The sequence below is a fragment of the Neodiprion fabricii genome, chromosome 3 (assembly GCF_021155785.1).
Source record: "Neodiprion fabricii isolate iyNeoFabr1 chromosome 3, iyNeoFabr1.1, whole genome shotgun sequence".
In the NCBI taxonomy this organism is placed as follows: Eukaryota; Metazoa; Arthropoda; class Insecta; order Hymenoptera; family Diprionidae; genus Neodiprion; species Neodiprion fabricii.
Window position 1 is genome coordinate 29,506,963 of NC_060241.1, and position 24,372 is coordinate 29,531,334.

Here is a 24,372-nt window from a genome sequence, read left to right on the forward strand (position 1 = left end):
TCTACGCTGAAGGGGTCGAAGCGCAGAACTTATCTCGTGACAAGTTTTTATGTAAACAAAGAACGAACGTTATAATTCGTTTTTCATGCACAGAATGTATCCGAATTGATTTACTGTCTGTTAACATTTTCCGCATGAAAATGAGGCGTTCCGAACAACGAAGTTCTGGTTGAGTCAGCGGCCTTGATGATTTCGCATATCTTCATTCAGCAAACGTGTCAGAACGTCGGTATTTACAGAGCTCACAGCAATGAAGGAATGTCGAAGGGTAAGGCAGGTATTTTATCGCAATCCGACGACGAAGATGTAAGACTAATTCCTGTCAACATCCAAGATAGATTCCGGTTCTGGGAACTCCAGGGTTCGATACTGCCCTTCAAGTATAATGCATAGGATTGGAATCTCGCATGACGAGACTGACGACTTCGTTATTGAATACCGCTGATTGTCAAAGAAACTCTTTCCACATTTCGCATTGCACTGACGGTGAGCAGCTGAGTAACTAAATCGATTTGTAAATCGTGCAAACGCAAGGTTCCGTGAAGAATTCTTCAAAAATCATACGTATAGCAGGTTAATTTGACAGATCCACCGTTAAGATTTTTTCAACGATAGGTATAACACTGCGGATATACAAGACCGTTGTACGACAATCAATAAACGTGATAATCGACTGTCTGTATACTTTTCGAAAGCACGCAATATCCCTAAAATATTTTAAGGGCTTCGTGAAAACCCTCCGACGTCCTCTTCGCGTTTTCATCTCCACGATACTGCCCATTACCATTGGATTATCCACTCGGAGCCCGTTAGGTCGTCACATTTTATATCCCGAGAGGTCGAGAAGATATACCTCGTAGAATTTTCCTCGGTGCAGGTTAAACCATATTTGCGCGCAGTTTGTTTTCAGCTTTGGAAACCTGAGAGTTTCACACCGCGAGGTAAGCTCAAAACGGATAAATGCGTCGTTGCGCATGAAATTCCGAGACTTCCGCAAGCTTGGTCTTTGGGATTTAGCGATTTTGACAAAATTTTCCTCACCGAATTACGTATCTACATCAAGTACGCGAACGTGCCGGAATTTGACGGATGGGAAATCGACCCCGGGCATTGTTGACCCCGGAGGAGCTTATCCAAACTGTTCCAAACTCGTTCGGCCTAATCCCTGTCCTAATACGTCTAGTTAGTTGGGCAACGCTGGTTTATGCGATACGCTCTGTAAATTGGTACTCGCGATTAAGAAGTTAGGTATTCGCACCGCGCCGCAAAAGGGCGAGGTGTATGCTTGTTTGTCGTTAATTTTGTTTTATTTTTACACATCGCCTTGAACTATTTACACTCTGCGCGTGTCGATACGCCGCTGACGCGCGTCTTAATTGATAGTTATTTTTCGAAACGAGACACGAGTGCTGCCCGGTTGGCACCGGGTCCAGCGTTGTTTTCTATGCGATTTAGCAATTCCGGTAAATTACAACTAGCTTCTGGTTCAGGTTCCGGCGCGTCGCGTTCTGGCGGCCGCCAGCCGACTCGAGCAAGCCAAAAGACGTTCACCACCCTCGACTATAAGGTACAAGGTATGTGAGACTGGTGTTGAAATTTCAACTTAAAAATCGTTACCCCGAGGAGTCATGCTCCCTGAGCGAAGATTTGGCCCAGAGTTAGAGGAGGAGATAAAGGAAGAAGTTACAGAGAAAGAGGTAATAGACAGGGAGGGAGGGAGGGAGGGGGGGGGGGGGGGGGTGAAAAAAGAGAAACTTGAGCCATAAATCGGAGTTGAGCTCTTGGTGAATTGAAAAGGTCCCCGCGGCAGCTCATAGACTCGTATATGGGTGACGCGACGAGAACTCGTAGATAAAATATGGTTGTCGATTATATGATATTCATCGTTGAAAAATGGAAAAAAACCACTCTGTACGAAATGATCGTACAGATGGAGGATGTGGGGGTGGGGGTGGGGGGGGGGGGGGGGGGGGGGGGGGGGTACGTAGCTTCCATGGGAGATGAAAAAAGGGAAAGAAAACGAAAGCCAATAATAGAAAAACAACGAAAATGCCTGTCGTCGGTTTGAATAACGAAAGAGGGTGGTTACGCTGCGCTGCAGGAGTCGATTGGTCGCCCGCGTGTCAGTCGCTTTGCGGTAAAACGTGCTCAATTTAGTTTGATACTCTTTCTTTCCTCTTTTGTTTAATTTTTTTTCTTCCTTTTTTCTACCCTTTCTCTCTCGCTCTTTCATTTACACAATCATCGGAGCTCATTTTTCAAACCCCATTAAATATTAACAAAAAAAAACACAATAATATGAAAATGAAAGAAAATCATCAAAGGATTTTTCAGAATTCATTCAACCGTCACGCCTCCTCACTCGATACACATACACACAGAGTAAGGATTTGTTGAATTTACCAAATATGGTATATATGGCGATCGAATCTACCGAATGAATTATTTTTTTCGAATGAAAGAAATGTTATTTGATTGAACGAAAGAGTGACACGAATTCAATAATTTGTCTTATTAAGCGAACTACATCTAGTTTAATTAAGAAAACATTAATGTCGCCATATTTGGTGAATTCAGCAATTTTTTTTTTCTGTGTACATAATCCGTCCTGCACGCTGTGTTTTATTAATCGTTGAAAACGCGGCGATTTGCCAAATTGAATTGCGATCAAGCGCGATGTATTATTATTATACGCGGCACACAAAGCGGTTATTGAAATGCATGCGAACGAATTGAATGAATAAGTGAAAATAGTTTTGCATTTAATATGTGTATATATATAGAATACCCGTTCGTGAAAACAAATTGAGGAAAAAATTTATAATTTTCTTCCGTACGATGGCCGTACGAATTCTGTCAAATTTTCGCTTCTCTTTTTTATCTACGTATTATTTGTTTTATTGGCAATCAATATCGTGCTTTCCTCGCAGCTGTAGTACAATATCGTTCGACAATTTGATGCAATGACTGGTGTAGAGTGGACCGACCGGACGCGTATTGATCTTGGGCACGGTGCAACTCAACCGGAAATGCTCAGTTCCAACGTCATTCCAGATTTGTGATTCAGCAAATGGTTGGTGTATGGTGGTCATAACTTTTACCAAACAACGTGTAGCCATCCGTCCGGAAGTCGTAATAAAAGTTTACAGGTGCAGAAATCAATGTTGCCCCGCGGGAGTTGATCCGCGACATTCGTACGGAGTATGTCGTGCACGAGCACAAGTTGTCGGAACTATATGCGAATGCATGCACGCGCCCGATGATTAGAGAAGCATAATTGCGGCAAAACGTTGATGAAACAGCAACAGGAAATGCAAGACGCGAGCCAAAGGCGGGAATTTAACTATAAATGTACGACCAAAAGCAAGCTAATTTCGAGAAGTTTGGAGTGTTTATATCTGTGTACGAGATGTACGAGATTCCGGGGAATTTGTACAAGCGGCTTGTTTCTCGCTTATATTACGTACATGCGAAAAGAGTAGGTAATACGGTAGTCAGCGAACGGCGACAAAATAGAGAAACACTCGAAGGGGAGTTCAAAGGCGGGCGCGTTTTAATTACTCGACGTTATAATTTTCATTAGGAAGTCACCGCGTCGTTTACCGGTCGGCAAGTATACATCCCCTCGAGAGGGCTGCAAAGTCGGCACATCTCTGCCGGTCCGTCTCACATCTTACATGTATGCACGTACATATGTACATATAATATAGATTATACGCGTACGCGGGTTCAAGCTTATTGAAACACCCGGCTTAGTTATCGGTCTCTCCGATGCCCCGTACAAGGGTTAATGGTCCGATTTGAATCTGGGGAATTTTCGGGGGTATGAGACCCTTCTTTCGCGTGCCGGCGCAAGTTTTGAATTTTGATGGGCGGAGGGCCGCGCCGAGGGGTCAAAGATTGTCTCTTCGTCGGTATTCCGTGTTTACTCGGAAGAGATAAAATCTCTTTCGACTTTGGCCACCGTCACACACCATCCCGCCCGTAATATACCCTGTACACTTATACGGACAGGTGCCTTGCCTGCCTGCAGGCAGCCCATGCCGTCTCGGTTTACGTTCTCGCGTCACGTCGAGCTTTCTCGGCCGCGCGGCACGCGTATATATATTTCTTGAGCGACCCCAGCCATACCCACCCCGGAAGTGTATCATCGTCGAGCTTTTCGCACCTCCGAGGAAAGCCCGACGTCTCTTATTGTTTAGACGGCGCATTACCGAGCGATGAAACCATAAAGGAACATATCACCAGATTAGATCGACGCGGACGGGGGGGATGACGCCGAGATAGGGAGGGGGGGAGCTCGGGGCTTTCAAATTCTGATTTTCTCCCACGAACGTGCGAGCGATCGTTACATCCTCCATTATCCGTGTTTTCATCATTTTCAGTTTACGCATTGACGCTGCAATTTGAAGGGCGATTCCTCCCGCGTCTGGATTTGACAGTATTTTATCTCGTACCGACCCTGCTCCCAGGGTGATGGTCAACGAGTGGATCGACGCGGTAATTGACTCAAATCGCTCACGATCGCTCGGTGCTCAAACCTCCGGCGTGTTCCGAGCGCCAGTTGCGCGATTAAACAGGCCTTCGGCATCGGCGCTCTAATTGAATAATGTATTTTTGAAACGTCGTTGTTATCCCTGATTATCGGGAAGTTCACCGCTGACGTTGGACGATACAGTTATGCGGTAATGCACGGTTGCACCGTAACGAACAGCCTCGCGTCGTCGGCGGAACGTCGTCTCGTTGCGATTCGAGTCGGACACGAAATATCTGTCCGTATTTTACTTCTTTCTTTTCGATCCATTTCTGTTTTTCGACGATCGGCGTCTTGGTTTTGAACCGTGATTTTTCTTTCGGCAATACGATAAGCCACGCGTATTATTTAATTAAGGTGTAGCGTAGGGTGCAGGCGGGTATTGAATGACGGCTATTTTTCCGGTCGGCCAAATAGAGCCTCCGGATTCCTGCGGGGCTGGATGGATTGGAGAAAACGATCGTCTCTGTTGTGCGAAGGAGCGTAAGGGATGCTGAGGGATGCAATTGAAGGGTAAGAAAAGGTCGGGGGATTCTTTTGACGGGCGGACGCGGAAGGAGATAATGCGCTTACCCGTAGCAGCCGAAAGTAGGAACAACGGCGCGTAGAAGAGTTGAAATCTTCGGAGAGCCGCGAGACTTTTCATGGTTTTCGTATTTTTGTTTGATTATTCTTTTTTTTTTTTTTTTTTTTTTTTTTTTTTTTTTTATTTAGTATGTTTATAGAGATCCGATCACAGAATCATTGTCACCACTTGGTTAGTGTCGTTGGTTCGACGAACTCCGGCGGGACCATGCAGCAGCAGCAGTGGCGAAGGTGAAAATAATAGTCACTAATTGCGTAGGCCGCAAAATAACCGGGATTTTGATTTTGCGTGGTGGGGTTGTGGGGTTGGAGGGGGACGCGGGCGTGCGGAATAAGTTTAGTGCGAATTCGAGTTCCGAAATAATAACTACTTCCACATCCGAAATCGAGGGCCAGTCTTCCCTCGTTCGAGGGTCAGCCGCCTCGAGATGGGGGGTTCGATGTCACGGTGTTTGCAACTTTCACGTTATACGTATGCGACGGTGCGATTTCTGAAAAAAAAACGAACGATCTCTCCGCGGGGGCGTCGGGACGCGTCGTCGCTCGTAAACTAAGTCGCACTCGGCGTTCGCGCCGAGACTGAGCTCCCGCCGGTGGCGCGACTATCTTGCGTCGACGCCGAAATATTCGGCCATTTTGGCGTCGCGACGCGGCCTCCGATCGCTGCGCGAAACACTCACGTCCGACCGAGTGATTGATTGGCGTGGAAGCCCAGTGACTGATTGAATCTTTTTTATACACATTTCGATATTGATATCAGTCACGGGCCTCTCCATGAATAAATACGCCGGGCCCGTCGAGCGGTCGAACGGCCGAACCGTCGAACCGTCGAACCGTCGAACCGTTGACGAGGACCGGCCCGCCGGCCACGCTCCTTTCATCCTCAAGTAGCCACTTGCCAAACGAGGGTTGCCAAATGTCGAACTTGAACGCTCGTCAACGCGTCAAACCACCCGGCCAAGACACGCTCCCCTTCCCTCGTCGGCGATACGTACCAATTTCCAACCGAACGAGCGAATACGTAATATCGATACGCTCGTATCACGAATATATGAATAGTTTCACCAATTGTTCATTGCAACGCACCTCTGGTCATGCTGTATAGTAACCAAATACCTACATTTGACCCATTTTCCATTTTCACCCCAAATTGAAATTTGACAATTATTGGAAAAATTTTTTCTTTTTTCCAATTGTCTTGAATTTCAGGAATGTTTATCGTTTCTATCAAATTCTACGACTTTGAAGTTCAAGAATTTTAATTGGTTTCAGGAAAGTTGCAATACTGTAGGTGCCGTGAATTTGTTTTGTAAGATTTACAGTAAAACTCAGATATTGCCAGTAAGTCTGAGCTTAGTCGGACAAAGTTGAGAGTACGCGTCGGTGAAACTAAAAACTTTTGATTTCTGTCAAATTTTAACTACATATTGGTACATACGATTACAAAAATGTATTATTTTTCCGCCTGTACGGATTAATTATATTCGATAATTTCTTAGATATTCTTTTTCTATAATAAAAATTTGATACAAATTTAAAATTGTCCCGGTAGCGTAGACAAGAAAAGTTGGTATCCAACTTGCAATCTTATAATCAGTCGTCAAAACAAACCATTCATTTGAACCAACATTTCAGAATTTACCAAATATATACAATCAATCCGAATAGACAAACAAATATACACTTTATGAAACTTCATTTGATGTTAATTGGAAAAGCTTATAATTTCACTGACACGCTCGCTCGAGTTGAAGAGGCCTAATTGTGTACAGGTATATTTTGAATAGAAGAAAATATGGATAACAAGATGCACTGTACAACACGACGTAATATCAATAATCAATAAGTAAAGTTGAAGTGCAATTGCAAAAAAATAAAAAACACGTCTCGACTACAAACAGATTCAAACCCGTTATCGGGACAGAATGGCGAAGCAAGTTACAGCCTCGAAAGGATGACTCACCTGAAATTGATGACATGTATCGTGAAAATTCAACCGCACCAGTCGTGTAAAGTTTCGATCGAGAACACTAAAATGGTCACATGTCATGAACACTTGGTCTAACAGTGACAGAGTTACAACTTCACTTCCCGCCGCTGCGGTCACTGTACTTCACAACAATGCTTGCATCCACAGTAGATAAAGCGAGAAACAACAAACGGCTGATTGTACCGCGTTCCGTTTGATACACCGTATGTTTTTCTATCAGAGAATTCGAAACAGACTACACTCGATAATTCAATTCCATTTGCCGCTGACGAGCGTTGGACTCCATTGACGCTATACGAGATGATTTGCTACAGAGTTCCAGTTCGTCTATCACTTCGGATTACCCTTTACACATTAAGTCAATTAAGTTCGTACTTCGCGTTCACCGTCATTGGAACAAATAATACGGCTGGAGAATTTTGAAAGTTTTTTTTTTCCTTCTCTCTTCCCAACTTTTGACTCGGACGGTAAGTCCGGTTTATCCATGAGGGAACGATCAGACGACTCTAGCTGAAACAGAATTAAATCGGAATCTGTCTTGGGTGCTGGCGAACGCGCCAATCAGATATGGAAATCGGGCCAGTTCGCTTGACTGACGGCGTTTGACTCGCCTCCTTCGAAACTCGAGGAGAAAAGTTCGTTTCCTTTCCTGCGGCAGCTATAAGGACGGGGGGTTTCGTGCGCCACGTCTCTCTTGGCCAAAGTCCCCCGCGAGATGTACGACCTGGTTCTTTGCGGAGCCGAGAGACTCCGGAAACGTTGAAAAACAATGCATCCGCAACGGGCGAGCCGTGGTATTGAATTTTCTAAAACATTTTTCTTCCTCACCGCAGTGGCGTCGCTCTCCGATTCCCATTCCCATTCCCATTCCCACTTTTCACTCCTTTCTTCTCGCTCCTACGAATTATAAGATATACCTATACGTATGTGGGGATGGCTCGGAGGTGAGAAAACAGCCGCACTCTGTACTAATTACGAAGCCAGCGGAGCTTGACGGTTCGCTCCTTTTTATACCCTCTCCTGACGCCTTGAGATAATTCACCTGTATCCGTAACGCTGTCCTGCGTTTTGTAATGGTCTATAATGTGTTGCTAAAATTACGCGACACCTCTGGAAAATGCGGCTTTTTTACATCGGCACACTTTTTTTTTCAGTGTATAGAAAGGTGTTTTATCGGAAATTTAATTCCGTAAATTCGTTTCGTAAATTTCATTCCCAACAGCTGTAACAATTACGACTGAATTATTAAAGCTTAGGGAATTTGTCAAGCTTCAAGTTTTAGACGTGAAATAATACAGACAGCTGGCAACTTGGTCAAAGTTACTACGCCAGTTGTACTCGTAAGGCATTTGACAGGAGAAACCCAGAGCTGCCGTCAAAGAAATAAGATGGCCACTGACGCGCTTGGAATTTCATTTCAGCTGTACGATCATTTTTTACACTTACCCATCATCGAAAGCCGTTCCAAGTGAAACAAGATGACGGCGAGAAGAGTTCAGCCACAATTTCGCCTTCGAAAACTGGAAATATGCGTTGGATTACAGACGCGATTGAGTATCGCGAGGGGATTTTTTATCGAAGCCACAATAGCAATATCGAACCGTTTTCCCATCCCGGCTTGTTATACCCTAACTTGATCTTCGGTAAGCGAGTAAAACGAGGCCGTACGTAAATACGTAGACGTCTGAACGCACCCGTCATAGGAATTTAAGGAGAAAGAAGGGCGCGGACGGGGTGTCTCGAAGGCCCACATTTATCCCTGGGGTCCATATCGATGAGCAGGAAGTTGAATGGGTCTCATTCACGGCGAATGGATGGGCAAGGCGACGCGCCGATAGCGGGAATCGAAACACGCACCCTTTCAGATTGCGAGGGTCGGTCAAGTGTCGGAAATTTCGAGATTCGGCACTGCGGTAGGTATACCTATGTACCTGGCTACGAAGGGCTGAAAACTCCCCCGATATCAAATCAATATTTTTCAATCAACGATCGTGAATAACGCCCACAACTTTACTCGGCATCGAACGTTCCGCGGTGTCTCGGAAGTTCAAAGGTCGGGTAGACATTTTTTTCCAAACGCGTTAGACGCTGATCGTTACACCGTGTACGAGATGCCGCGTACAATAAACTCATGGAAATGTATACCTATAGGCACGGATACCCAGCCGACATGTGCTGTATCATTTACAAAGGTACTAACTCCGTTACATATTTTACTCGAACCTGCAAACTTTGGAGAGCTACCGTGCGGAGAATAAGAATTTTCCAAGGAAGATTCGTCGAAGATTGAAGATACGAAAGTAGAACATGGTTAGGAACTTTCATCCCCGAATGTAGGGGGCCTACATATACACCGTCGCGTCCCGTTTACGTCGTAAAATATATACACGGGTGATTTCCGTTCTGGTGTTAGGTAAGCACGGATAAAATTTCGGACGAAAAATCCCTATAGGCGTGATCCCAGGCGAACGGATTCCCGTCGCTGTATTTCTCCCCATTATTCCAGGATAAAATTATAGTAAGAATAACAATAGTAAACGAAGACATGAAAAAAAAAAAAAATACAAAACGTCAATAATAACTATAATGACGATAATAATGATAAATCGCGATAAAATACCCCAGCAATTATTTCTGCAATGGAAGAAAGAAGAAAAGGTAAAGAAAGCCAAGCAGTAGCGCTGGGAGGGACAGGTGACGATGAATGAATGGATAACGAAATGTTTTCTTAATAACGTTTAGTGCAGATATTATCACAGGTAGCCGTAGGAAGGTGAAAGCAATATTCAAGACTGGGCGACCTCTCGGTCCGGTTGGAAAAAATGAAGATATTTGGCGTTTAAATTTTGACCTGCTCCGCGGGCCGACAGCAGAGCGGGGTTCAATCGGTAGTTTCGGGAGTGGCGGTGGTGCGAGTTGGATTAGCCCCGAGGGTGAATCGAAATAATGAACAGGGAAACGAGATCCGACCATCATACTTCGTAATTTCACGCGTCACCTAAAACGAAGGCGAAGCTCTTCTCGACGAAGACACCATCAAGACTCGGTAGACTCGGGATCTTCTGAAGCCTCGAGGGGTTTTCAGTGGCAGGGCAATAACGCGCCGACTCTAAAGAATACCCACGATGAATATTCATTTGAGTTATTTGAATTTCACCTTCAATTTTTCACCTTTAATTTTATACCTTTAAGCTGTGGCACCGCCACCGTCACACCTAATAACCCGTTCGTCGAACCGCCCCCTATTCGATTTGCAGTAACGGCTATAGTTGACTTTCATTTCAAAGAAGTAATCAGGGATTAAAAACACTGCACAGGACATCGCGGTGGAATGAATTTTCTATGAGAAATCATTTGAGGGCTCTCCGAAAGTTTTCGACATTAATGTGTAGTACATAAATTCGTAGTTTCAATCATACACGTATACAATTACACACGGGCAGTCGTACTTGATGCAACCGGAAATGCTTACCGCAGTACCGCGGTGAAGTAAAATATCATACTTGAAGTATTTCACTAATTGAATGACTGCAGAAAACACAAAACGGAAGAAAAATCACTCGCAACATTCTAAGTGAAATTAACGCCTTACTATTTATATTAGCTGCTATATTTCAGGGATGAAGTATTTGCGCCGGCCTGAAAATTTTTCAAACAGTCCTCGAAGAGGTATTATTATACCTAATCATAGAGGTACCCGTGAATTATCATGCGGTGATTCCGCTCGAAGTTGGCAGCCATTTCAAGATACGTGAGTGCAGTCGACGAGATTCGAGATTATACCCACCTAGTCATAAAATTGTAAGATCACGGGTTAGTTGCCCCGTAAACCGAGATATTGGATATTGATCATTGTCCATTTGCCATTAAACGCTAACTTTCGCTTTATTCTTCTGAGCTATGACGTTTTACGGTGCACATTATACGTTTTCAGTATTACAAAAGGGCCGCTTAAGCTGATTACCTGGCTCCAACCACTCACTTCAGTCTCTAGTTCCCTGGCAATGCTTGCAGGTGCTTAAATTGCAACGTTTAAGAGTATTTGCGTACCAGCGTGCTTACCCACGTACCTGTTTATGTAAAACCGATTAGCTTTCGAGTTGTTTGCCTCATTATACTTGTTTAAGGTGGAATTACTGTGCTGGCTGTCAAACTCCATTCAAAACGACAAGTCACAAGGCAAGTCACAAAAGTTGCGTTAAACTATCGATGACGAGGCTGAAAAGCACGATTCTGTGTACTGTCGAATAAACGGTAGATGGTACGATTTTTACAACGGCAGCAATCATGGAATATTTTTTATCAACAGTTTGTAAGGATATCAGTATTGTGAAAAATCTTACCTTGGTAGATGAGATGATGTCTCCTCGGAAAGAGGCCAAATTGAGTTTTTCCACTTTTTAACATCTTTAAAATAAGTAATTCAAACAAGTTTGTTTTACGTCTTCGAGCCAGACGTAAATTTATTTTTCCTACATAAACCTCGAGATCTCTGAAATAATGTTTACATATAAGTTGAAATTTTTGTTCCCATTCCGTACTTTCTGTGAATTGAATCAGCGACGCAACTAAGAAGCTGAAAAATTCAATTTCAATTAAAGTATTTCAGGTACTGAAATGAGGAAAGAGTAAAAAGTTTAAAAGGAATCCGTTGATCAGATTTCCACTGGAATTTTTGCGAATGACCGAGGTGATGAACCTAACTCCGGATTCTGACGCCTAATACCGTGCATCCTCACCTTGGCACGACTCGTCGGGCCGTCGGAACGTCGGAAAGCATAATCCGTGATTCAATATTCTCAAAGCAAGATGGAAAGCGTTCAGTCTTTTGTACGCGTAAATATGCTGTTTCCTAATACATACATACACTGGTGTACACGGAGGGGTCATTTATTATGACAAGCTCAGACGAGTATAATTAAGTTGTCGTGTTTGAACTTATTTTTTTCTTCTCCCTCACTTGTTTCTTGCTCATCTCATCGTCGGCTGTATTACGATCTCGTTACATAATATTCTTCTCGTTTCTGCTTCTGCACCGTAACGAGATTCGAACGACGCGACGCTTCTGTTATACTTGTGCATTTATGCATGTATCTATGTCCGTGTGCACGTATACGTATACCTTCGAGACATTTAACAAACACTCCTAAAACATTGAGCAACGCATAATAAAGTTGGTTTAACGAATTTGCTCGCATTAAGCATCACACAAACTCACACAAGCACACACACGTATATGTAACATTCCTACCTACTAGTTTACCCCAGAGTTGTGGTTGCAACGGAAGTTTAAACTGATGCAGTGCTGAGTGACGTATCGGGTTACTGCACCGAACATCACTGCGAGGAGTATGATGAACTCTTGAAACGTGAAAATAAGGATATGAACGCTACCCGCATTCGCTCACTGATCGTTTAGAAGCGGTACATTTGTCACATTTTCTTTTTTCCTCCTTGAATTCAAAGTTAGGTACATTTAGAATAGCATTTGTACAGATGAATCGAATAATCTTACGGAAATTTTTTTTTTCGCAGATTTACACGAGTTGTACAGTTCAAATCTGACTCGGATTTCAGAATTAGACACGGTCTGAGATTATTTTTTGAATAGGCATCTCGGAGGGCGTGAAAGGTTTTTGCCAAATCGGTGGAATCGGAATTCCAGTTTTATCGATTGACCTGAAAGCCAGATGAAGTTCCGTGCGATTCGACCGTACGAGGCGTGAGGGCTCGACGATTTGTACGGACGACAAATAAAATGACTCTCGCATTGCTGCATGATATTTTGTAGTAAAAGTAAATTTTATAAAGTTCAAAACAACAATTAATTCTTTTTTGAGTATTCGTAAAACGTTACACTTCGAACGTACCAATATCGTATTTATATAAGAATCTAAGTAATATTGTGTACCTCAGTTTTAGCTTACGTATAACGTGTTAATACGTATACCTATGCATCACTACATCACGGTATACATGTATATAATCGTATCTACTATATATAATGTACATAATGTATATAATGTATATATAAACTCCGTACGAATGTATCAACATTCTTTATTTTAATTTGTATTTTTAAATTTAATTTGTTTGTTGCTGGTGAAATTTGTTTGTAAATTTACTGTGCTTCGTTCGTATCTTAAAAATTAAACGATCCTGTTACTGTATATCAGACTCACTGAAACATGTATAATACAAATAGCAATTTGATCAAACCGTATCAAAGCTGCCTTTTTAGCGTCAAAGTATATCCTTCTAGCTGGCTCTGTGCATTTGCGTAGACATGAAATCAGGGAACTTGTTCAGTTCGAGGGCAGGATTCCTCCTGTGAAAATATACCCACATTTCCACCCACCCTCGGAATATAAATTTGATTTTCACGCTCCTTGGCACCTCCAGTTCGTATTCAAGGCGAATAATCCTGTCACACGTCGCCCCAAATGGTCGCCTGCTTGGTCCTGTCTACGGAGGCGAGGTACGTTCCCTGAGGATGCCACGCGACCGCCGTCACCGACGACCTGAGGACCAAATGAAAAAGGCTATCGCCCTGAAATGTGCTGATTACAGCGAGTCAGCGAGACCGAAGTTGAGAGGCGAAAGGCGAAAGGCGAATGTCGAAAGGTATGAAACGGATCGTATTAGGATTAGGCGCATGTCGTAACCGCGACAATAATTGCAGGAACGGTGGACTCCGGGGTTCCGGGCTTCCAGTGTTCCAGGTCACCAATAAGTCTGTGCTTCGCGGAACCAACGGGGCAGAAAAATTAAGCCCAAGTTATGACTCGGTCGGTGGCCTGGGCGCTATTAATCAGCGCCAGTTGGCCACGGAAACGGCAGGTAACGCGAGGGAATGAAACCTGCCTGACTGACGCCTCTATTAATCTTGCCTGACACTGACACCTAACTGACTCGTTGTCACCCTCCCGAAAATGAAACACCGCGCGACCCAATACGCGGGTTATTCTCTTTCCCCGAACCCTCCCTCCCCCGCCCCGCCTTCCCGTTACTTCATTCTCACTCAGCTTCAGCCCTCGTCGCTTTTTGCTCCTGCCGATCCTTTGACTTTTGAATGTATATTATAGACTTTCTATGGAGCCGTTTTTCGTCACTTCCTAAATTTGACCCGTGAGTCGAATTCTTCTCTTCTTATTCGCCTCGTTTCTTTTCGCGACCAAGCGTCGACGAGTCGTGATCGCATGTCTTCGACTTATATAATACGACTCTCGATACGAGAAATCTAATATCCGTACACTCCATATTCGTCTTCGGACGCGCTAGGTTGTACAACGCGGGTCTGCGTCATAAGGAGGTGAGGTAATCTTCGGGAGCGGTTGGAAGTTCACGACCATACGAGAGATGGAAGGACGTATTTTTAATACCGAAATGCACATAGTGCGCAGCGCAAAGGTGGAATTGCAGAGGTAAATCTCCATGCTGCTTCGCTTGAATTTCCTTATATTTCATCTTTGAAGGCTTGGCGTTTGAAGGCATCTACTGTGTTTCGTGTAACTATATCCAGTCAACGACTGGCTCGTTCACGTCTTAGACTCCCCGAGACATTTCCGAATTGTGAATTGAAATGGTGTAAAATGAAGAGGGATAAAATAAGTCGCAAACGTGGCAGGAGTTGCCTATCAATCAAGAGTTCTCAAGTTTGAAAAGCAAGAATTGTAACAACCGCGCACGGATGCCGCTCTTTTGCCCAGCCTGTTTGGCCTCGGCGAGAGATCCGCGGAATACGCAGCGGATCGTTGGAATGGCGGTGCGGACTCGCCGACGTAACTCGCTATTGCCTCTTTTGTAGTATTTAATGCGTTAGTTTCTTCTTTCGGTCCGCGTCGCGCCGGCTCGCGGATCGCCGCTCGTCAACTGCCATATCATTCAAGTAACGTAAATTGCCAAGGTAGGCATGTGGGCTCGCTGACGCTTTGAGGCGCCGTTGTTCGAGTACCGCGTCTTCTTCCCTTTTAGTTAATTAAAAACGACCTCGGGTTACAAGGGCTGGGCAGCTTGGCTCCCCTAATTACAGCGTTCGACCTGCGGCCGCGGTTCGCGCGCATCGAGAGCACGTACCGAATGGCGGGGGAATGAAGAGGGGAAAAATAGAATTTGAATACAAAAGCGGAAAGGCTCGTTTAATGCACGCGAGTAACGAAAACAGGACCGCATACCCGTTATCCGAACGTATCTGTCTCTTTGAACTCTGAAAATTGTATCCTACCGCTTTTATAGGCCGCTGAGCTACGCGTATGCCTGTCATTTTCCGTCCGCTGCAGTTCCAACTATCCGGAATTACAAGCGTGACACTGAGCAATTATTTTTCCGTCCTCCGTAACATTTTATACTTCATGCGATCGGTACACGCAAATTTTATCATCATATAATATAACCGCACCCTATCTCGTTGGCCGCATATTATCATCGTATTGTACCATCGCCACTGATTAACTTATTGGTAGGTATTTCTATTCTCTAGCTATCCAGTTTGTCGGATCCATTTTCTCATAATTTACAAATCTTCGGGGGCTGAGTGCTGCTAAATTTATATGTACCTAACTCTTGCGATTGACTGACTGGATTTTTATCCCATTAAGTATGTCAATGGTGGTCGGAAGAGTGATTTTGTAATTGCCTTCGTATCCCACCGTTTTTTACCCGCCTCGATTCGCACATGAGATTTAGTTCGCTGCATTATCCGCGTTTCCACACTGTGGGAGAATTATCTTGAGAGAAGTAGAGAGAAGTGGAGGGAGTGAAGGGAGTATAGGGAGAGGAGGGATATAGCGGGAGGCAATTGTGCTTCATCGTTGTCACGCGGCGGAGGAACTTCGAGAGTGTGAATAGAGCATGGCGACAGCCAAGTTCAGAGGAGAGTACTTTACCGCTACACCAAGCTCGTGGTTATCAGCCACATGGCTTTAGCATCTCTCATGGCTGTTAGGGCGCCTAATTAATTAAATAATTATTTAAACAAGGGTCATGTACCTCGGCGCAGCGGAGAAAACTTTCTGGTAGGACGGTAACAAGGAGATAATCAACTACATGTGCATCAGTGTTATCCCTGCATCGCGAATCGCAACGCTGCAAGCTATACATATAGGTATACTCGTATATTTTTCACCTTAAGGATAAAGTTCATATAAACGCGCGCTTCGTTCCACCGGCGGTGTCTCTGTTGTACAGGTATTAGTCTTTCGATTTTCATCCGCAAGTTTTTAACCGCGGCTTTAACTTGCGTAAATTCGACAAAAAAGAAAGAAACAAACAAAAAAACCAGTGAGAAATCCTGCACGGTATTTCACTGCGGGTAAAAAAATTTCACACGATTTACACAAAATTTTATTCCTCCGCATGCATTCTTAACGCATGACGTTACTCGTCGAGTACCAATCCACGCCTGATGGAAATGTGAATTTTTTTATTTTTTTTTCTCCTGCGTATGAATATTTCTTCTATATGTGTACGAATGTAAGCTTTGATTAGATGCGACGTGATTTCTGAATATTTTAGTACAGCAAGTACGAGCATCTGTCCGCACACCGGTCCTCGTGCATGGACTTCATTAAAATTTAAGTTCAGCCAACGGTAGAAATCGGAGAAATTTCTCCTTGCGAAACTTTTCTGACCAACAGGGGCAAAAGTCGTTGTACATTTGTCGTTGATTTTTGACAAATACAATCCTTTCCCCGTCTTTATACTTTCTACACATTCCTACGAGCGGCATTTTATTCCAGTCAGGTACTTTTTGGAACTTTTTCCTGCGCCTTACCACTTCACATCGTCGACACCGAACATCCCCTTGAAGTAGTTTACGCGACGCAAAGGTACTTGACCAGATGTCGATACAGCAAACTGTCTAGTCTGGGCAATTTTACGAAAGCTCACGCGGATCAAGAAAGCCCATGGAGTTGAAGACATGACGAAAATTTTGATTATCATTACGCTCAATTTATACGTACAAGAATGTCCATTCAGAGCCATTGGGAATGAAAACTAAATTTTAATTTTGGTACGTAGGTGACGCAAATAATGCAAGACCAGCCCCAGAGGTTTTCAGTTTCAAGATCTGTTATCCCCATAATTAAAGTGCATCCAACCTGTGGAAATTCCTGAACTTTTCATCCTGATCGTAAAATCCATTCCATTTCCATTAAAAGTGACTAGTTTTGAAACCCTCGCTCGCTAAAGCTCGCTCGGCGTCGGATGCCTAGTGTAACTGGTTTTTGTGCTCGTTCGCTCGCTTATTCGTTGTCAGTATTTTACCAGATGATATAGTTGTAGGGGAGACTGGGGCACGATGACTCCTCAAAAAATTCTGGTATTTGCTTCACGGTATACAGAATGAACACTGTCTTTGTGCATGTGACGCAAACCGAATCTGCCTGTAAGATTTTTTCTATACATATAATGCTACAAATCACGTTCACGTATGCATGTAAGTATAACGTATAGTAATTTTATGAAAATAAACTTCGTCAAAAAATACCACAGAACAATCAGCTAAGGGCTGACAGATTTAAAACACTACGCACAGCAATTTTAGCTCTAAATGAACGATGTTATTGTCGTGTATTCCTATGTATACTATGCCAACCACTCACCAATTGCAATTTCTTTATCCTGGTTCTTCGGTTTTTTTTCCAATTCAAAGTGTCATCTGAAGCATGCATATTGGGTTGGTAGTACAAAACATGACGTTTTCAATAAACAAACTTGTAAACTTGAAAATTAGTCCGGAAAGTCAAAAGTCATCAGGTCAAGGACCTGGACAGCCAGAACCACGGAGCGCTTGTCCTGGAGGTCAAGATCCACGAGGTGGAGGACCTGGACGGCCAAATCTACGAAAAATTAATCCTGAAGATCGAAAGTCACCAGGTCAAGGACCTGGACAGCCAGAACCACGGAGCGCTTGTCCTGGAGGTCAAGATCCACCAGGTGGAGGACCTGGACGGCCAAATCTACGAAAAATTAGTCCTGAAGATCGAAAGTCACCAGGTCAAGGACCTGGACAGCCAGAACCACGGAGCGCTTGTCCTGGAGGTCAAGATCCACCAGGTGGAGGACCTGGACGGCCAAATCTACGAAAAATTAGTCCTGAAGATCGAAAGTCACCAGGTCAAGGACCTGGACAGCCAGAACCACGGAGCGCTTGTCCTGGAGGTCAAGATCCACCAGGTGGAGGACCTGGACGGCCAAATCTACGAAAAATTAGTCCTGAAGATCGAAAGTCACCAGGTCAAGGACCTGGACAGCCAGAACCACGGAGCGCTTGTCCTGGAGGTCAAGATCCACCAGGTGGAGGACCTGGACGGCCAAATCTACGAAAAATTAGTCCTGAAGATCGAAAGTCACCAGGTCAAGGACCTGGACAGCCAGAACCACGGAGCGCTTGTCCTGGAGGTCAAGATCCACCAGGTGGAGGACCTGGACGGCCAAATCTACGAAAAATTAGTCCTGAAGATCGAAAGTCACCAGGTCAAGGACCTGGACAGCCAGAACCACGGAGCGCTTGTCCTGAAAGTCAAGTTTCTCCAGGTAGCGTACCTGGAGCGCAAGAACTACGGAGCGCTTGTCCTGGAAGTCGAGTTGCATCAGGAAGCGTACCCGAAGCGCAAGATCCAGGAGGTAAAGAACCCGGGACTCGAAATCTGCGGAGCGCGATTCTCACACGTCCGCTCAACTGCGCGGTTGTTTCCAGACTGAGGAACTTTCGTCGTCAACGATTACTATAGATCGATGACGTCAGGAGAAAAAAAATTTTGGGTGATGTCGCTTTCTGAAAATCTGAACATCCGAACATCCAAACTTTGGTTTCGAACTTTAATACTATGTATGATGTATGATATGATTAATCACCCGGTTATACGCGAAATGACGGGATGAGTTTAAATTTCTTCGTCACATACTGTAATCAAACGCTGTACAATTTATTTGTAAGTTTAGCGATTCGTTCACCTTTCACCTTTCACCTCGATCTTCGTCTCAGCCTTTCCCCGCTAGTAACGTTGACTTCGGTTTACTAATTTATCGCGTTACTCGCATCATTGATTTAAACGTTCTAACATGCACACGATGTAAATTGAGCCCTGTGTATCTTCACTTTGCTCGAGCAGCTGAGCGGGATTCACGGCAAGTGTCAGTTTATTACTAAAATGAACATCCCGTCACGATTTACACCTGGTACAGCGTTTAGCATGCCAGAGAATTAGGTGTACTTTGAGTGTATAATATAAGCGGCGCGTTGGTAGGTCGTTCAGAGCTCGTTGAGGGTGAATCCGAAATAAGGAAAAACATTGGCGAAATATTTGACGAACGAATTCAAACGGCGGTATAACTTAAATATGGCCACCGTCGGCATGCTTGGAATTTAATTTTGGGTTTACGATCACGTTTTACAGACGCCAGTTACCGGGCGCTATATTTGTCATACCCGGCATAATCATGGCAAGAATCGTTCAGGTATCATTTTATGTCGATCCAAGAGAGAATCGTCGGAAAACCGACAATTCAAACCGTGTAATTCATTTGTGCCTACGTGCGCACTGCGCACGCACGCGTTGCCTAAGGTTCACGCTCAACTCTACGCGGATGTATGAATGGTAGATAAATTCTAGAAACTTACGTGTGGTCTTTGAGCACCGATTCCACTTTGTTGCTGCTCACGGACCAGATGAATACAGACCCATTAGAAGATCCAACGGCAATGTACTGTCCGTCCGGACTGAAAGTAGCGCGTGCCCAATCGCAACCAACTTTGAAACCGTCGGCACTGTAACACGTTCGGTATAAAAGAAACGTAATTTTCTTTCGAGCAGAAGTCAAGTTTCGCTTGACGTTGCATTTTCTTCATGCATTTAGCCATTCCCGCGAGTTCGGTTCAACCCCATTCCACACTGCTCCGTACTTTGCGTTTATTCGTCGCGATGTACATAATCAACCGATGGTGTACGATATTTTTTGTTTGGCAAACCATAAACTCGGATTGGTCGTTTCGTAAGGGGGGGGGGAAATATTAATAAGGCTTGCACGGCATATTGTATAAATTTTCCAGCTAGCCGGGTGGCAGCGTCTGCAGAGAATAAGACGATGGTATATGCCGTACTTACATGCTACACGTATATGCAGCCAGACTCATTTCATGCAAAGCTCGTGTGCAAGTTTAGCTGCATATCACGCAGGCGTGACCCTTCATCGGAGAGACGGTAGAAATAACGCGTTTAAGTGAAATTTGAATTTAATTCCAGTCTCCGCATAAATTAACCTCTCCAAGCTTTACCATGTATATGTGCTCTCCTGTATACTTACATGCACGTATGCATCAACTTAATTCGAAAAAGCGAATAATTTCACCCGGAGTTTGCTCAGATTTATAATAACGCTTGGACGAAGAAAGCCAGAATAAAGTTGGCCTTACCTGAAAGTACCGATAATTTGGTTCATCCTTAAATCCAGCAACTTCAATGTATCGTCACGGACGCAGCTCAACAAGTAATGCGCGTCTGAAAATTAATTTAGAAAAGAAAAAGTTATTAAATATGCTATTTGCGAGTACATATCACAGTTTTACGTTGCAGTAGTCGAAATTCTAACTGACTGATAGGTTGTAAAAATGATTCAATCTTTGTAGAATGATTATCGTGTATAGAGTTAGATTTTCATAGATTTTACTTCTATTATTCATTCGATACAAAAAATCTACTTTTTATTCAAATCGATCACTTACATATCTTCATTTTCAAACAACGATACGGTATTCTCTTTACGTTACGACGGTAATTTTTCCAATAATAACTCATCTCCCGGTATATCAGATCTATTTTTCTGACGCAACGAATTGTTCTCGCTTTGCAACAACTAGTCCCAATTCGAGGAACTGTTAGTTACATCTGGCTATACGTAAGCGTGATCAGCAAAGGGTATGTCGAAAGTGGAAAAAAGAAAGAAAGGAGAAAAACATCGATTACCGCTTGAAATATACAACAAGACCTGTACGATTAGCCGTTCTATCCTGGTCTTGGATAACAGTGAAAGTCCCAGCACTATAGGAGAAAAAAGTGGGTGTGATGAAATTCGAAGCTTGAGATGAGTATAGCGATTTTGTCATCTTCACGGGGCCCCAGAAACATACCGCGTGATGTATAATACGAGCGATCTTTGATCGCCACCAGAGCGCAGGAGCTCGAAGATCCCCACCGCATTGTCGATCGACAGGGTAGGTGAGTGGATGGGTGGGGATGGAAGCGTAGCTCCGTAGGTACGGTTAAATGAAATACGACGGGACGGGTGTGGCATAATATCTCTTTTGCTCGAATGAGCTGTCGAATCTCCATGGTGAATTCCGTAAATGGGTGCTTTGGGTGCTTTGGGAGTACGCGGGGTAGCAGGGCGATACGTCAATGCAACGGGGTAACTGCTCGAATAATGAAAAAACGAAGGAAAGAGGGAAAAGGAAGGAGGAAAAGAAACAAGAGGGTGGAAAAAACAGATGAATGAACGTTGAGAGATTCCCATCTATCCAAACCTTGGATATTACAGCGACGGGTAGGCGCACAGGATCGGGTATTTATGCCATACTTTGCACCCTGAACCCATCCACCTTCCTACCTTGGAACCACTACTGGAATGGCATTATGTAACAGCACATGCCATGCTCGATACAAGCTTGACTTCTGTGCGTATGCACGGGATGAAAAGTAATGACGAAAAGGGTGGAATAAATGGCGGTATTCGAAGACAATGCCACCGGTAGAAGTTGAACGTACAATTTGGCCTTATCACGTATTTCGGAAAGAGAACCACATCATTTATTACAAATTCTCCATCGAGCGAAATTTCTACACATATATAATAGTGCGGATTCACATATTGCTTCCGTTTTACACCCCAGTTCTTCTGCAACGTTGGATTACATGAACAGATCATTTACGTTTCCCGAATGTGTTTCGAGAAAATATTGTCTTCAGGTCCGGCGGATTTGTATCGTTTTAAAATTTGGGCTTACGGCGACTGGTTTTGTTCGATCCGTTCCCACAGCCATCTTATATACGTAGACCCTTACACATCGGGAGGTGTTAAACACGAACGCATATTATACATGTTCTCCCATCCGGAAATTTGCGAACCCTTCGACGTTCCCTTTGCTCCCCGGCTGTCGCTAAATCGAGTGGTTCTACTCGACCGCCCAAACGAAGAGAACGTTATATATAACCGGAAGTTTACTCGCCTGAGGGGCGTTTGTAAACGGGATAACAACAGTATGAATTTTTCGATTGAAAGAGTGATATTTTCACTGTGAAACGACAGTCGGATGAGCCTTACCCAGATGCATGTCGTGATTACAAACTAGGAGAATTTTGAGCACGATTTCCTACATTCACCCTGAAGGGATGCGGATATGGTGACCGTATTTATCGTTGGTCCCGTAGGTCTGAGATAAGGTGCAAGTTGTTAATGACTGGGGATTTATAAACTCACCTCGGGATAGATCCAGCGACGTCACTTTGCCTTGGAGCAAGATGTTGTTTGAACTGGACTCGGCTCGCGTGTCCCAGAATCTTATCGTCTTGTCAAAGTGTCCGCTGATTATCGTCGATCCCGAGCCGTCGGATATTACCACGTCGTTGCAGCTTGATCCAGCAAACTTTGTCTCTATACCTGTAAAATCATTCGCGTACGAATAACCGTGCATTTCGGTAGATCGTCGAACGCGTTATATTTGCAACGCTGATTGAAATTCCGGGACCACTTTATATCCAACACGGATTTCAGGCGGCTTACGCTAATGTTATGGTAGTAAATATAAGAGAAACACGCGGAATATAGAGTTTCGCATAATTTTTTAACAAAAACCTATTTCGCCGATCCCTGAGGCGTTTATCTGACCTACGTTGTTTTAACATATCGAAAAGCACGAGAGTGGAGGAGGGACTTTTGTGTTAGACTTAAAGCCTGATCCAAGTGCGATATTCTTCGGAGGTCGGACAGAATTTGGGGTTTCGTATACCGAAAGCCATGAGTCTGTAAATTCGGGAAATCGGAGACACTGATTATACGACACAAGTGCCGGTCTGTTTCCAGATAATTCTCGCCGTGGTTAACCACGTAATTGCCCTGTTGAACGTATAACGTGAAACGAAGGGTGAAAACGAAGAATTCGCGGCGCCTTATCTGGGCACTTTTCCAGATCTTGTAGAAGACTGAGCTGTGAACCGACCACTTGTCTCGGAAGTCTTTTCTGCCCGATACCTCCAGGGGAAAAATCACTCCAGGGAATTACCCCGAGCGGCCTCACACATCGGCCTTACTTCAGAGCCTGGCTTACAGCGGAGGGATAATGCAGCCAAGATTTTCTCAACCCATAAGTAACGCTGGGACAGGTTTTCTCGAGTTGAAAGACCGGAGTACGGATTGTACTTTGCATGCGCGATTCGATTCCTGCAAAAAGCGCGTGTTTCTGCTCAGTTTTCGCAACGGAGACTGTTGAAGGAAAATTGATCCTGTATTACGGCGAGCATTGCTGACGTAAAACGTGTCATTGGACGATGTCGAGAATCCTGGCTTTCTCTTTGCGGCTGGTGGAAAAGAAGCGTTCTTGCCTTGACAACGTAACGTGTGGCGATGCTGCGATATAAAAATCGGCTTCCGTCCCGCAGAAGCGTTCGTCCATCATTGCAAAAGTTTCGAAGCGAATCAAACAATGGGAAGCCACAAGTGTCGCGGGAGAAAACCCGGCGCTAAACCACGTTGGTGTTAATTCGTGAAGGGTTCGTTGCGTGCGGCACGTGGCTGCCACAGATCGTTGGTCGGATCGGGTTCGGTAGATTGAATACAAGGGCGGAATTCCCAACGTGGGTATTGCCCTGTACCTTCCGAAGGAACGGTAGAAAGCGTCAACGGCGGGCGTCAGCTTGAGTGTGTAGTGGTCGAGAATCACTGTTACCGGATGGCTGAATTATCAACATTTTCGCGGTCCGCAGGCAGGCTTTGAGGTGAAGAAGTTACCGATGGCGGACGACGGTCCATGTCCTAATTCCTTGTACCGCGAGTTTAGGACTGGTCACCGTATTTTTGCATCAGTCAACGATTACAGAGTTTCGAACGAGAGTTGGATAATCGTATATCGCACTCTTGAGTAAACTTTTACAACACTGTTTAACTCCAATTATTATCTTCCACCGTGTAACTTGGCGCAAGAATACCCGAGTTGCTGTATTTCTCAGAAGTTGCCGAGTCTCAAAATCCTGACTTCATAACTGTGTAC

The 24,372-nt window shown here is 44.3% G+C and overlaps 2 protein-coding genes and 1 long non-coding RNA gene across 13 annotated transcripts in view; all 3 read right to left on the reverse strand.

Moving 5' to 3' along the window:
- LOC124177343 overlaps positions 1-11,904 on the reverse strand; it is a 30,676-nt gene extending 18,772 nt beyond the window's left edge. For 2 of the 3 annotated variants that reach the window (XM_046559650.1, XM_046559647.1), the window contains exons 1-2: positions 11,849-11,904; positions 11,453-11,601 (exon numbers count right to left, since the gene is read on the reverse strand). In XM_046559650.1, coding sequence (XP_046415606.1) covers positions 11,453-11,601; positions 11,849-11,889 — 190 coding nt within the window. In that variant the 5' untranslated portion in view covers positions 11,890-11,904. Of the gene's footprint in view, positions 1-5,107; positions 5,687-11,452; positions 11,602-11,848 lie in introns of those variants that run through there. The other variant, XM_046559649.1, reaches the window with a different exon arrangement.
- Positions 11,905-13,205: 1,301 nt separating this feature from the next.
- The window catches only part of LOC124177330 (autophagy-related protein 16-1), a 237,098-nt gene continuing 225,931 nt past the window's right edge, over positions 13,206-24,372 (reverse strand). For 8 of the 9 annotated variants that reach the window (XM_046559623.1, XM_046559622.1, XM_046559620.1 and 5 more), the window contains 4 exons: positions 22,587-22,766; positions 20,527-20,611; positions 19,735-19,881; positions 13,206-13,630 (listed from right to left, as the gene is read on the reverse strand). In XM_046559623.1, coding sequence (XP_046415579.1) covers positions 13,537-13,630; positions 19,735-19,881; positions 20,527-20,611; positions 22,587-22,766 — 506 coding nt within the window. In that variant the 3' untranslated portion in view covers positions 13,206-13,536. The remainder of the gene's footprint in view (positions 13,631-19,734; positions 19,882-20,526; positions 20,612-22,586; positions 22,767-24,372) is intronic. The other variant, XM_046559627.1, reaches the window with a different exon arrangement.
- Positions 15,575-18,804, reverse strand: LOC124177357. Its single transcript, XR_006869593.1, has 2 exons — positions 17,714-18,804; positions 15,575-17,494 (listed from the first exon to the last, which is right to left on the reverse strand). It is a non-coding gene; the product is annotated as an uncharacterized LOC124177357 (long non-coding RNA).